Source organism: Melozone crissalis, unplaced genomic scaffold (genome assembly GCF_028551555.1).
Source record: "Melozone crissalis strain CALT ecotype California unplaced genomic scaffold, PUWL_Pcris_2 ptg000027l_1, whole genome shotgun sequence".
NCBI lineage: Eukaryota > Metazoa > Chordata > Aves > Passeriformes > Passerellidae > Melozone > Melozone crissalis.
The window spans coordinates 28,906,453-28,922,118 of record NW_026535805.1 but is presented as its reverse complement, the minus strand read 5'-3'; the positions used below and the strand labels follow the sequence as shown (position 1 = coordinate 28,922,118).

General features: G+C 41.2%; 1 protein-coding gene across 1 annotated transcript in view; it reads left to right on the top strand.

Moving 5' to 3' along the window:
• Positions 1-15,276, top strand: part of RGS7 (regulator of G protein signaling 7) — a 228,220-nt gene extending 212,944 nt beyond the window's left edge. Inside the window, exon 17 of the mRNA XM_054280489.1 lies at positions 14,148-15,276. Within this exon, the coding sequence (XP_054136464.1) occupies positions 14,148-14,309 (162 nt within the window). The 3' untranslated portion in view covers positions 14,310-15,276. The remainder of the gene's footprint in view (positions 1-14,147) is intronic.
• The last annotated feature ends 390 nt before the right edge of the window (positions 15,277-15,666 follow it).

The window sequence follows — 15,666 nt, the reverse complement described above, 5'->3', positions numbered from 1 at the left end:
TCCAAACTCCTGCTGCCACCAATTGCATATATTGCCTCCTTTGCCTTAGTTGTTAACTAATTAGATACCGCTGTCTGCTTCAAAGAATCATTGGCTTCAAATACCTAATGTTTCAATTGCAAGCATTAGGCATTTCATGCAGCTTCACCATAAGAAATATTTTCTTTTTTTTTTCCAAATCACTTTGCAACACCAACTGGTCTATAAAAAGTCACGGAGCATTGGTACTCCTGAACCCATTCTGTACTTATTCTAATTTTTTTCCTGATCGTTTAACTCTATCTGGCAACTAAGTACCCTGCAGCTGCTTGTTCACTCTCCTCTACCTCCAGTGGGACTGGGAGAAAAACAGGAAAAAGTAAAACTCATGGGTTAATATAAGAAAAATTAATAATTGGAATAATTAATAACAGTGATCTTAATGAAAATGAGAGCAAGAGAGGAAGGAATAAAATCCTCCACCCAAGACAGACAAATTATGCACAATGCAATTGCTCACCGCCCGCTGATCAATGCTCAGCCCCCTGAACAGCGATCAGCTCCTCTTGACCAACTCCCCCAGTTTCTGTACTGAGCATGGTGTTCCATGGTATGGAATATCCCTTTGGTCAGGTCAGGTCAGCCGTCCTCAGGAAGCTCCCTCTCAGCTTCTTGTGCTCCCTGGCAGAACATGGGAAACTGGAAAGTCCTTCCCTTAGGGTAGGACCTGCTCCACAACGCCGAAAGCATCAGTGTCTTACCAACAGTATTCTCATGCTAAATGCAAACCACAGCGCTGCACCAGCTACTAGGAAGAAAGTGAAATCTATCCTAGCCAAATCCAGGACATTTCCTTTCAAGAAATATGAAGTCTGTATTGAATGGCTGTCTCTCCTTGTATTTGCATAGGATTTAACATGATGTCTCTAAAGTAAAACCAGGCATTACTAATAAGGATGTCAGAATAGTCAGGGAGCTGTGTTAAGGTTTCATTTGAACTTACTCCAAGTGATGCAACTCCACTGTTACATATGAGTGAAGTTGGCCCAAACAAAATCAATCCTACTACTAGAGGATTTTTAAAAGGTTTGTCTACAATCTTCTGGTACTTCACCTCATCACTGTCATCAGGCAGTGAGTGATGCAATACTGGGACTGGAAATTCCAAGCAGGCACAAACTTCTTTTTGCTTCCCCACAGAGAAAAGCTAAATTTGTGTTTCAAAATTTATACTAAGATTCACTTCAAGAATTAAGATTGTCTCAGATAAAGGCATGTTTGTACCGTAACCAAACAGTTGCAGTATGACTTTGATTACACAACAATTTACCAATTAAAAGTGTCAGTGAGGCCACAAATCTGCTGAGGAAAAATGGACCAAGAGAGAAAATCTCTCTGAAGGAACAATATTTCTTGTCTTCTATAGAAAAGCCATCAGTCAGTGCCTCCTGGCTCTGCCCAAGAAGCTTAAAACCCCCATGTGAGATATTAATTGTAATTGTGCTTAAAACAACTCGTTGGAGCTTGATACTTTCATCTGAGAGTTGGGGTCCTTCAGTCTCTTTCCCCAAACATCCTTGTACATAAAACAGCTCTAAAGCCTACATGATGAAGTGTTTGATGGTGCTGCTACACACTTCAGATGGTTTTGTGCTCCCAGGTCAGCCTCTGAAGGAAAATGCCTGGTGGGAGAGGCAGAAGATGCCCTGGCACCTACCTGACCACAGTAAAATATTCACCCATTCTTCTGTAAGAAGCTAGCAAAAACAGTCCTTCAACTTAGAAAACCAAAGGGGAAGAAAAGGGGGCTTACAATAGTGATGAGTTAAATTGCAAAATGCTGAGCCAAAACAGCAGTGGAGACCTGCCAAAAACTAATAAGTTGAAGGTGAACACAGGACTAAAAAATGAAAATTAATTGTGGTGACCAGAACAGAACCAACAAGGGAGGAGAACTGGAGAGCTGAATAATTAGGAGCAAGAGAGGCAGAATGCAGCTGGTGAATTGCCAGCCTGTTGGCCACAGCCATGCTGAGCTGGAATTAAAACCTGGAAAATCAGGCAAGATCAACTGTGACTGGCACCTTAAAACCCAACAACAACATTTTTTTCATCTAGAAAGCAATACTGAATAATAATAAAATATCTGAGGTTGCTTTTTTCAAATTTCACAAGATATAAATGCTAGATAGTCTCCTAAGAAATAAAAAATAGGAGGGTAACAACCAGTTCCAGAAATCAAGACTTGTAGGAATTAATTTAGGGTGTTTTTTTAAGAAAAAAAAATTAAAGCCAAAGCAGGTAATCTTAGTCAGGAAAGGCTGTTTATTATATGTAACTGGAACTAGGAGTTAGAAAAGCCAGAGATTTATTTGAAACTCTTCCAGTTATTTATTTTTATGCATGGTGAATAACAGCATGCATAAAAATAAATAATTTGAATTTATGTTTTGAAACTGACATGTTTTTTGTCTTTTCTAGCTAAAGACATCATTCATAGAACTAACACTGCCCCTATTTTAGTAGGTTCATAACACTGGACTTATTATAACAGGGCCATAAAACATAGGAATTTTGCTAAAAGAATTTTAATAGCCACAGAGATTTAAAGAAAATAAGGTTTTAATCCCAACATGTTCAAGGGAAATTATCAGCAAATTATTTAAACATATTCAGTGTCCACAATTCATTTAAGCAAGTTGCTAAGTGATTGTGACTCACACCAGTCTGCCTTTTGATCTGACTATGATGAACAGATTGCTTTATTCTCCTGTGAATTGAAGATATGCTGATATTAAAGAGGTGAAGGGGAAGAGAGGATGAGTTCTCTGAGGATGGATTCCCCTCCTCATGCTGTTGCTGACTGTGGAGTCCTCAAGTGGTATTGAAAGTACAATTGAAAGCGTTTTGTTTGTATATACATCAACTTGAGGGCTGCAGAGTCTCTCCAGGCAATCATTATCTCTGGAACAACGAAATTTTGTTTCCCTAATATCTAAAAAGAATCTTCCTTGCTTTGATTTATCCCTTTATTTTTGACCAGGCTGCTGCACTCACTAAAATAATATGTTCCTAACATAAATGGATATTGCAACATCACAGCCTCCTTTGGTTTTCTCACTGGTTTTCTCTGAAGTGTTGAGTGATTTTATTATTCTCCTCTGGGCCAGGGTTTCTTACGAATTTCTTGGAGATGATTCTTGCAGGACTCCCACCAGGGTTTTACAGGAGGAGGTCAGAGGATTGTTGTTGTACTTCTGCCCATACACACACCTACAGGAGTTGCCCATTTTGCAGTAGATTGCCTCTACTGAACTTTGGCAGTTTATGTGGCACAGTGATGCCCAGATCCTGTGCAGTCTAGCATAGATGGTTGTTCCCCTTTGTGTGTAGCTGACTCCTCTTGGGTCAGTGAGGGGCCTTGAGTTGTCTCTTGAAGAGCATTGTCTTTTTTCAGACCATTTTTCTCTTTTCCCAAGATCTTTTTTCTTCATTATTATTTTTTATTCCACCTGTGCAGCACTAGCAGTCCTTTTTTCTGGTGGTATCTTTATGTGAGAGTGAGGAATCTGCTGGCCTGGTTCTTTAACACAAACACTTGAATTAGAATGAGTACCATCATCACTATTTGCTGTGAGGGATCTGCATGTGTAAATTGCAAAGAAAAAATTGTCCAGATAATAAACTCGGAGAACCTGCTCAAATGCTAGATGATAGTCCTTATTTACAAGTGTGGACATGGACAGTAAATATCAAACAATATTAAGACACGATGGTAAATGTTACCTTGTTAGTGGCATTTGCACAATTTTTATTGTACTTTGCTCCCAAAATATATCTGCTGCATTTGCCTTCATTGGCTTTCTTTTTGATTTGACTGGATTTTGAAATATCTTGTTAGATTCATCACAGATGTCATCTTTCAAAGGGGGTACTTACTATTTCCCACCCTTCCTCTTAACCTGGCAGCTGCTCCTTCAGTGTGGGTATCACATAAATGAGGCATTTCATTATGCACATTATCTGTTCTATCCACCTTTTTATTTCTGTACCCCTTTCATTTTTAAAAGATGACTGGCAATGACATATTTAATGTGACTTACTTTTCTACCTTTTTAGCTGAGAGGAATGTATAACCTAAAATCTATGAACTTTTTTGAGTTCATCTCTTTTGATGCACTGTTCTTTAGACAACTTTTCTTTTAGATTCTCTTTCTTCTCTCCCCCTCCCCATCAGTAACGTCATTTTTTTAAGATTCTTCATCTTTATGGGTTTTTTTTTCCCCTTTGTTGCTCCGATTCTTGCTCTATTGATCTCCCCTACATGATCTGATGGTGCCCACTAATGCTGGGGAGGTGTCTCTGGGACCCTCAGGAGATACCAGGGAGCTCAGTTGTTCCTTTGCTTAGGTGAATGGAGAGGGACAAAAAGTGTGACTCCTCTGGAGCCCGGGACTGCTGGAAGGAAGGGGGTGGGTACTTGGGCCTTTCACTCCCAGCATCACAGTTTGGAATAAGTAAGGAGCTTGAGCTTCTTCCATGGTAAGAGTGAGGTGAGGGTGTCCACAGAGTGATGCAGAATGGCTCTGTCTGTTATCAAAGAAAGTGTCTGTGGGAGGCAGCAATGAAGATTAAAGCCCAAGACTAGGAAATATTTCTAAGTCCTGGTCCATACTGGTCTGGGTGGTAGCTCTAGAGACACCAGTGAACAGGTCTGTGGAAACTCATGTTGTGCCTAAATCACAGATAAAGTATTTTGGGGGAGGAGACACAAATGTGGAATTTCATCAAGGGATAGAGTAAACTGCTGATAGAGTTCAGACATTTAGATAGATACACTCAACTAATGAGGGAATTAGTTTCCACAAAGTTGTTTTTAGGGAACTGTTAAGTTTTTAATTCCTAAGTAATTTTGGGTGACTCCATTTCTCCTTCCTCCATCCCTTCTGAATTAGTTCAGCAACCTTTCTTGACTAGTAAGGTTTTGCCTTATCTCTCTTCCCTTGGTTTCCTTCTCATCTGTTTTCCTAATCCTTTTCTGACAGTGTGGGAGACCCCAGCCATAAGGGAGTAGCTGAAGCCGCTCTCCCACCAGTGTGGGAGAGCATTTGTGTGCAGACGGGAATTTTCACTTCCATCCTGATTTTTTCCCTGTAATGAGAAAATTGAAATATTAGACTTTCACTTTGTTCCAAAAGGTTTCTTCCCAGTGCAATTCCCATTGAACAGACCCATATCATGTACCTTTTCTGTATACTTGTGGTATTGGGAAAAAAAAAAGACACATCCCACCCTCCAACCAACTAAAAAGCAAGCATGGAAGATATGACTTTTAGATCTCTCTTCTGCTGCTGGTCACAGCTAAGTGGAACAACAGGAAAATACTTTATCAAACCTCATTGCTGTTTTAAAACTGCACTCTGGGATCCCATCTGCAAGGAGTGCTGGTTATTCCTGCCCCAAAGCAGGAAGTTTCACTTCCACTGAAATCAGAGATGTGAAACCTTTTGGACTGGCTTTAAAATACAGTTACCCTTTATTCCTAAAATTGTGCTTGCTAGGTGGATGTCAGTGGGGGAGTCCCTTTGGAACAGTAGAGTGGGCTAGTAGGGTGGATTTGGGGGTTTTTTTTCAAAGATGGTTTGTATTTCTCCTGATTCTTTTCTCACCCCAGACCACAGGATGTGCTGGGAATGCACCTTTATGTCTCTAGAAAAGCTTTTGAAGACAACTTCTTTCCACAGAAAGCACGGACTAGGAGGAGTGGCTTTGATTATTTTGTGTCTTTTGATAAGAAAGGAAAAAGCAAAGGTTTACAGGCCAGAAGACTTCAAGGAATACGAGAGAGAGGAGGGAGTGATAAAAATAACAAAACCAGCTGCTTTTATTAGACATCTAAGTAAAGATTTTTGAATATGTTACCCTCATAGCATAGGGACAGGAAAAGGAAAAAAAAGGAAGAAAGAGGAGACACAAAAAAGCCTTTCCATGCCCAACATGGTGAAGATGACTGATGTTGCCTGGAGAAGCTTCATCCTTTTCAGATCCCGAGAGCTTCTGCACCAGGATGGAGGTCATTACTCCTCCTTACTGAGGTCTTACTATCTTGTGCATGCAGCAGCAGCTCTACCAGAGAAAATCTGTCTGCAGCAGTCAGCATCAGTCCTTCATGTAACACAGAAATGGCTTTTTTAGCACATCCATCCCCTGCATAGTCCTACTGTCTGTTTTATAGGTACTGACATGGTAGGACGTGCATTGCCAGTGTATCAGCACTGCTGCACTGCTGCTGCAGTTTCCTGCAAAGAAAAAATGTGTAATCTGAATGGTACTACTATGAACTGTATAATGTTTGCTACAAAAAATACTCATTAGAGAAATTTACTGGATGGGACTATTTTGGTATTCATTATAACACATTGTTTGAGAAAACTAAACAGAGCATAAAATCAGAAACAAAAGAAGAAAGTCAAAGCAGTTTTCTTTAACACAGTAGAGCAAACTAGTTAGGTATTATCAAAAGCCTGGTGATTTTTTTTCCTTCCTTTTCCCTCCCGTAGTCCTGAAGTGATCATATACCTCTTTTTTCTATTTGACATTTTCGGTTTGAGTCTTGCTGATGTGCGTGCTGACAACTGATCGATATCCCTCGGAAACAAACAAACCCGATATTCCGCTCCTCCTGTGCACCCTCCGCTGCGGCGATGTTGGAAGCGGCAATTCCGAGCTTCCCTCCCGGCGCCAGCCCCGAGAGCTCTGCGGGTGCGCGCGGCTCGGGCGCGCTCCGTGCCCGCCGGGGCTACAGCGACCCCTGCGGGAGCGCGCAGGAACCGCGCCCGCTGCGCGCACGCGGGGAACAGCGGGACCAGCGCTCCCTGCCCCGCCCCTGGCCGGGAGTCGCCTTCTGTCACACCCAACAGAGAGACCGCGGAAGGTTTTGTTTCTTACATCGGAGAAGACCATCACCATCTGCTTTTAAGATATCCTGGGAACCAGCGTTGCTGCCCTACATGAGCTCCTTCTAGGGTGTTGGGGTTTTATCAAGACATACTTGGTTTGTCAGAAATTTGCTTCAGTAGCCAGTGGCGCTTGGTTTAACAAGAAAAAATCAGAGTGCTGTGCAACCAAATATGAAGTACCCCCAAAAGAAGAAGTAATAGTGACAGCTACGGAGCAAAGCCAATACATCAAGGTCTGATTCGACTCTGGAGACGTGCAGAGGCTGATGGAATAACCAGTTCTACTTCTACTAGTATCATGTCCCAAATAAAGACTGCCTCCCTGCAGCTGGCTGCCCACAGGAAGGGGAGTTTGGAAGCAATGCATGGGAGTGCATAGTTGTTCCTGTTTTCCTCCAGAGCAATGAGATATTGGACCAATGATCTGTAAGCAAACAAGCTGTTCAGGAGGAAACCCATTGCTTTCTGATTTCAGGGAGAACCTCTTGACAAAGGCCAAAACATAACTGGTTAACAGCTGCCAGACTGCAGCAGTATGGTCTGTATTGCTCTCCATGCTTCATTTATTCTTCATTTGGTCATTTCTGTATCTTGTTAAGAATGAGAAACCAAATCTAAAAGCTGTGCTTGATTTTCCTGGGCTTCCACCTGCACAGTTTCATTGATTTTGGTCCTTCCTCCTCTTCTCCAGAGCCCCTACTGCCTCTGATGGGATTACTGAGAAGCTGTAATTCTGTATTTCAAGCTTTTTTAATATCTTTTTTTTGATATATCCCATTCCAGCTTTACCAAAGAACCTGCCCTCTGCCTGTAAGGAAAACAGGCAAACCAGAAGTAGGCACCCTAACAACCTCAGGCATTGAACCATTTTGGGGAGGTTTTTCTGTGTATGAGGAGGATCTGCTCTCCAGTTTTGGAAGCTGGAGGATGAAAAAAGTACTTTGTCTCCATTAGTAATAGATAACTAACCTTTGTAACATAATGTTTAATGAAAAATATTTCAGTTATTTGTATATAATATAGTTTTATTTCTGCAGTCGGTACTATTGGAAAAAATTGTCCTGGCTTTAGAGGATGGAAAGGAAGTTTGTCTTTGCTTGGATATATGGCACTACCCTTTGGGATGGTGTCATTTGATAATTCCTGCCACATGTTCTTATAAGTAGGATGTTTTTGTTTCCTTACTGCGTCTCCCCTCAAGTCCTGCTGGGTAATATTTCAGATGGTCACGGTCAGAAAAGGCATGTGACAACTTCCAGATGTGCAAATAATCAAAGCGAGCTGCAGATCTAAGGGAGCACACCAGCAAACAAATGGAGGATAACTTGAAGGGCTGCAGTCTAAGTGGGGGGTCACGTTCAGAGGAGGTGTAGCAGGCGGAAGGATAGTCGTTTATTATCTGGAGAATTCACTGATGTCTAGATCATTTGCTAAAAATGAGGTAGTCTGATGATGTGGCTGGGCAGGCAGTAAAAGCCTAAAACCTGGGGTCTGGTTGTGGTTTTCCCACAGCTTGGAGCAGAGCTGGCTTCCCTGGGGAGCGAGGAAGGCTCTCGTAATGCGCCATAGCTCTGAGCTGAGCTGGTCTCTGGGCTCCAGCTTGCGTGATGCATCAGAGACTAAGAAATGCCCTGCTGTCATCCACACCACCACAGCATCTGGGGCTGCATCCTTGCTGAGCTGGTGGTGCCTGAAACAGTGCTGTGTTCAACTGGGAGAGGGGAGGGCGCATCTCAGCTCAGAGAAACCTGTGTTCTTCTGTTTTTCTCCAACCTGGCTTGTATAGGCACCTTGTATAGGCAGCTTTTAGATTTGGCTTGGGTACTAATAGCTAGTTCCAAGCTGAGTTTGAGGAGCCCTTAATCAAAACCCTTAATCAACCCAGGTGACTCTTGTTAGTCCATCCTCCCAGCTTTATAGAAACAGACAAGACAATTAAAAATGTGTGGTGGGACACAGCATTCCTCTTTGGGAATGTAGAACCATTCATCACCAAGATTTAAAGAACTAATATTAGTCACTGGTAACCTGGTATTTGTAGAGGTGAATGCACATGACTGTGGTGCAGTGTGTGTGAAGCAGCAAGGAACACCAGGATGGAGGATGCATGTTGCTTCTGTGACACAGACTGAACAGTCCTGTCTCTGGTCACAGGAGGGACAATGTTCACTCCCCACAGGATCCTACAGCAAGTTTCCTGGTGCCTTTTTGTACGCTGACATTTGATGTCACAGTGCCTGCCCTGCTGGCACATCCTTTGAAACAGATGTTCTCTGCATCTGCCCGCTCTGTGTGCGACGGGCACAGCTCTGCTGGAAGATTGCTTTCCAAACCCTTCCAGTGATGGAAAGGGGTGGGCAGTATTACTACTACAATTTTTACTACTACCAATTTGTTTGGAAACACTGCTGGCTCAAAACCTGGCTCAGCTGCTGATGAAGAAGGGAAGATCTGCTCATGTTGAGAGAGCTTCAAAGGTTTTGAACTACAGGCTGGTGCTTTTGAAGCATAGCTCCTTGGGACAGTGCTACCAACTGTTCTTTCCCCTTGGTAATAAGGCTTTATAGCACATTTTTTGCAATCCTAGATGGGTCTTTTGCTGCCTGGGAGGTAATAGTGTAGTGTGCTAGAGAATTCATTTCCATTCTAGGAAAAGGAACAGCTTTGTGGCAGTTTGTCCATCATCAATGGCTGCTTTTGTCAGCTGGTTTCTCCATATGGAATTCCTGAAGCACCTGGAGAAATAGTCTGACAAAATTAGTCTTTGGTTTTGTGCAAAGAATATTTTTTTATGTACATGGAAGGGGAAAGACCAATACACTGCTCTCCTGGAGAACCAGACTGGTGCCTGTGTGCTAGGAGGGGCCTCAGCCTGAGGAGGGCATTGACAGCAGCAAGCGGGGGCTTGGAAGAGGCACACCACAACATGGGTAAACACACAAGAGGGAGGAGGATCCTTCAGTGCATGAGAACACTGGTACCTCAATGTGCTGCAGGAAAGTGGTGGCCATGGAGAATTAGGTCTGCATCATATGACAGATATTTATTGCGATGGCTCATCTCTGTCCTGATCCATGTTCGTAAGACTGAGCTAACAAGGTCATCTTATGTAGTAAACTCTGAAAATAATGGAGGCTTATATTCTTCTACTAGCTTGGACATTGACAGCACATGTTTCCATCACTTATAATGTGGTTGTCAAGACTGCAAGCTCTTTGCCTATGTCCACAGGGAAAGATATAATTATGTATGTATGGTATATTAAAAATGGAAACCATTCAGCACTGGAAGCCAACTCAAAAAGGACAGATGGGGAGATGTGATAAGGGAAATAAAGCAACTACAAAGCAGAAAATTGTGGAAGAAACTAAGTGGCCTCTATCTACCAACTACCCATCTGTTGGTCATCCACCAATCTCTCTACTTGCTACATATTTGGATGTTAGTATTTAAAAAACAGACAAGGGAGCAGCATGTGGAGGTCTGGCTGGGACAAGAGGAAAGCGGCTAAAGGACCTTTTTACTGGCTGGTAAATTCATGCCTGGTCTCCCTTCAAGATTTCATAGTTTAGAAAGAATTTCAGTTTGTTCTTCAAAAGATGCGTCAGTCTGTTCTGGATTAAGAAGACAATATGCCTTCCACATTTACTCCCCCCGCAAAGACTGATTTTTGGAGGATTTACTAGTCATTTTGTTTCAGACACATTTCTTAACAAGTTGGCTTTCTTCATGGTTAAGCTTAAATTCTGTCCTTCGTGAATCCTATAAGGCTCCCTATGTGGTGTTTGTCCTTTCATGGTCATTGCTGACACATACTCGCTGCACTCACTGTGCTCTACTAAAATTGTTTTGTCAGTGTAAAAATCGCAAATTAAAACATTCTCTAAGAGGGAGGACCCCAAATATAATTACAAAACAAAAATTCCCCAATCATTTCCAAGCAATTTAAAATTGAATATAAATCTTTTCTTTACTACCAGATGTGATCTTCCCAAAGCTTCAGACATGAATAATCTCTCTGAATTTTCCTGCTATTTCAATATCCTATCCATAGAGAAACCAGCCTATGCCTCCACCACCCATTCAGGAAAATTTGGAAACCAGGTCAATGACTGGTATCTTTATCCATTAAAATCAATGATCATACATATTTTAATTTACTTTCTCAGTTTTCCTTCCCTTCCATTGCTTGTTTGCAGCTGAACCTCCATTTTCCTCTCCCTGACCCTGCCTTTTTTTAATGGGAATCTAGGAAGTTCCCTCTATTTTCCTTTTTCTGCCTTTTCTTTCTTTACAGTCTCTAGTCTCTTTCCCTTATTTTAATAGCCATAATTCTCTGTTGACTCCAGATCTTGGCTATATCCTCATAAAGTCAACAGAAAGGTTTTCCCTGGAATTTCAGATGTGTTTCCATATTGGTTTTTCTTTCCACTCCTCTCCTTTTATTTCTTGACGCCTGGCTGGCCGATTTAGACAAACATTTTCAGAACAACTTGTCCTCAGCTGACTAAACTGGTAAATAACAGATAAATATAGTTTCAATTGGGAACAGCTTTCTGGCAAAGGATGGAGAACAGCACTAAAGAAGAATTTTTCTCACCTTGAGTCATGGGACCTGGTTGGTTAAATTAAAACCATTTACTTAACCTGCATGTAGAACACGCAAACAACAGAAATATCCTTTACTTGTACAGATGCCTACAGTACCATTGTTGTTGTGAAACACAAATAGACCATTTTTCTTTCTTTCTTTGAATCCAAAGCAGCAAAAAACCAAATTTATGAATTTAAGCAAAGGCCCAGGCTTATTTTTTCAGTCATTTTTTTTTTACCCACTACCTAGAAAGCTCTGTCATAAGCTCCAAGCTTCAACATATAATGATAGAATTACAAATTCTTTGATGTCCTAAGGCCAGCTACCTCCCATCATAACTCAATCTTCCTGCTACGCATTACTGTCTTCTTATCAAAGTGCACTTCACTGAGCACACAAAAGGAGTGTTGCTATGTTTGTTAAGATGATAATTCGCATATTTGCTATGAAGCATACAGAAGACTTCTATATATATTTTTATATGTGTTTATTCATACAGAGGGGCTAGAAATCTAGATATTACAGTGCTTTTGATATATAGAGAGAAAATAAAAAAACAATTCACAATAGTAAGTCATTGTATTTTGAAATTTATTGTAATAAATTATAGCAATAGTTCACACAACCCAGCTATTATCTCAGATTGTCTCTCTGCAGAATCACAAAAACAATCTGAGTCATCCTGACTTGATTCATGTTCAGTTCCTTTTTGGGAAGACTTCCCTCACCATCAGGCCGCCTCGCCTGGTAGCATTTTTTTTTCTGTGAAAGCTCAAATTCTGTACAACAGTCCCACAGCCTATGTTGGGTTCTGCAGAATGAATCATGGAAAATATGCATCCCTGCTTGTTTGCAGCTGGTTATTTTTGCTGAGGTCCATGTGGAAGGAGAACTATGCAACTTTTTCCTCCATGATACGTGTCGTTTTAGCAGTCTGATAGGAATCGATTAATAGAGACTTACCAAACATATCAAAAGATGTTCAGCATTTCAAAGAGGGAAAAGAAGAGGAGCTGACATGCAGAACCAAGGCTGAGTATCAACCATTTTTAGAAAGAAAGTTAATTCATCTTTATGAATAAAACAAGGCACAACAGAGTTTTTTCCCTTTTCCTCCCAGGGTCTTTTTCATGGCCTGTCACTAAATTATTGTGAAAATTTTATTTATATTTGCTGTGGCTTTCATTTCACCTATATATGTTATATGAGTTGGTACATGCAGAATATATTATTTTAATTAGTTCATGGAGCTGATTAATTAATAACTTGATCCTCTTACCTGAGAAGCGTGACAGGAGCTCAGAAAATTACTTGCACTTGCTATCCTTCCTTACATTATTTGAGAGAGACCTCTCTGAGCTGAAAATGCAGCACAGTAACTTTATATAATACCTTAGACATGAAGTGAATAATAATGTGTGACTTCAGGAAAATGAAGGTATGCAGAGTACCAATGACACTGGCTAATATTTCTGCAGTTGAACAGTTCAGCAGTGAGCAGCCTTGCTTCTGACAGTGTCCTGAAAAATTATGGTACAAATTTTACTATTAAAATCATCACTGAAAACATGACAATCATTACGAAGATTTCCAGATTCCTCCATCTAAAATGAGGACTGAAGGAACTTTAGAAGCAAAAAGTTGAAGTGTTTGATTATGTGAAGTTGTATGACTGAACAATTGTTATTTATCTGCTGAAGAAAAGTGAAGTCAGGTGCAGAGAGACAAGTTGTAGGGGCTGTATGAGCTGTGGGGAGAACGCCTCACCAGGGGTCAATGGGCTTAAACTGGATATGGATATATAAACTGGTTCATGTCCAGGACATTAACTGGGTGTCAACTCCAGGCACAAAACTGGTTGGGAACTAATGTAAACCCTGGGAATATGCATTTTTGGCATGAAGTCCTGGTTTCCTCTGTATGTATGTTGAGCTCTGAAGTACAGTGTTTGCTTCAGGCACTCTAAAAGATTGTTCTGAGACGAACTAAAAGGCTTGAAAGCATCTTTGGATAGAAGTGGTAGGTGTGCAATCATTTAAGCATGCCAAGAAAAAGTTTAAGGATTTTGGTTGTAGATGGTAAGTATTTACTTCAGGACTAATGCTCTTCCAATCTAGCAAGAAAAGATATAAAAAGACCTTGTGGCTGGAGCTGGACAAATACACAGGATGAAAAGGCTACACATTTCACCAGGGAAATACTTAGCTACTGGTGTGGATTGCAAGAGGTTATTGTGGCTTTTCTACCATTAGCAATTTTTAAATCGAGAATAGATGTTGTTGGGTTTTTTAAATCTAAAAGATTTACTCAAGTTTAAACTGGATGAAATTCAAGGATGTCCTGTGTCCTAAATGATGTGGTTAGGTGACCACACAGTGACTCCTGGTTTTATAATCTGAAAATCCTATTGCTCTGACAAATGGGGCTGGAGGAGCTTTCACTGCGATTGATGCCTTGGATTCATGGATGCCCACTGTGTTTACTGGGGTCAGCACTCACCTTTCTTCCTTGTGAACCAGCTCAGCACTGACTCTCCAGGCTGCAGAACTGCACTAAGCAGACCTGTCCTGCCTAGCCCAGGGATGCTCCTTTTTCACTTATTTCTCTCCTCCCAGGCTGGAAGCCCACATTCCTTTTTCCGAGGAGCCAGGAGCCACCTTGAACCGGGGAACTTCTGTAGCGCTTTGAGAGTAACCATTCACAAAGACCTTACAGCTCTGAACTACAGCACGCACAAAGAACACTTTTTTTCTAACAACTACAAAATGCTGCAATAAGCTTTGCTCCAATGAAACCTCTATTAGTGGTAGTGGAGATTGGTTATGCTAGTGACTAAGGATTTGACTATCAGATAATTGCAATTATATGTTCTTTCCAGAACAACTTGCATTGTTTAAGAAGAAAAACAAACTCCAAGCAAGCTGGTCAGAGGTTTTGAAATATTCAGATGCAGAGCTCCAAGCTTTAGCCACTGGGGTTCAGTGCAAAGTGCTGCTAAGCAGACAATAGGCTCAGGATTTATTTCAATGACTGAACTTACAAATACAGAAAGTTCACAGAAAAGCCTGCTCTTGTGAACTTTCAACCAGCATTTGCAAACTAAGAACCCATAGATTACTTATATAATAAATGGATGCATATCTGTCCAAATGTTTAATAAAGATATTATGTGAGAAGCATGTAACAAGTAATTTTCCTCTGCAGTAACAATATATTTTTTGCATTGTATACAGGATAGCCACAATAGCAGTTTAAATCTTTTGACGCTTCTATGTTCAGAAGATGATATTTTGACAACAATTATACCCAAAATGCAGGTATTAGAATAAGAATTTTCAGGTCAGATGAGACTAAAATTTGGTAATGACTGAATTCTCTTTAATTGTTATATGCACCATTTAAACAAGACCTTGATACTTAAAAGTAAACTGAACTGTGCAATATGACCCAGTAAAACCTGTTTTTATAAGTGCTCTTTGTACCCTGGAAGACATGGGGATGGTGACACTATTGATTTTCAAAGGCCAGCTCACCTGTTTCTGGTTACTTTGGCTAATGGAGTGTGCGTGGCCTGGAAGGGAGAGCCCTGTTTGGCCACAGTTGCCATGCACCCTTGCCTGCTCTCTCTGGCTCCCCTGCGAAGCGCTCATCAAGTGCACACGAGTTACATCCACACCAGCACAGCCATGGTGATTTTCATTTCCCCGTTGCTCCCAGAGGCATGAACACGAGCTCCAGCCCCAGGCTGACACTTACAGCCCTATTGCCAGTGCAGCTGGCTCTGGCTCTGCTCTGGAAGTCTGGTAAGATGAGCTGAAAGTCCTGTTTCTTCCACATGCACTCATGTTCCAGTTGCAACTCAAATATATTAAAGCGGTTTTCTCTCTCTAAATGTATCTTCAAATATCTGCGTTTCAGATTTATTCTGTTGCCAATTCACTTTACATTTTGCATTATACCAAATGCCTGTGGATATTTGGGCTCGACAAGAACAGGAGGGAAGTGAGGAGAGGGAAGAGATTAAAATGACTTGTGGGTGTATTAGTAGGATTTCTAAACTTGGGTTTAGGTCTACTGAGTCTTTGGCAGCACAGTTTTTGTCTCAGAACTGTAGTGGTGGGTGCCTACCAAGAT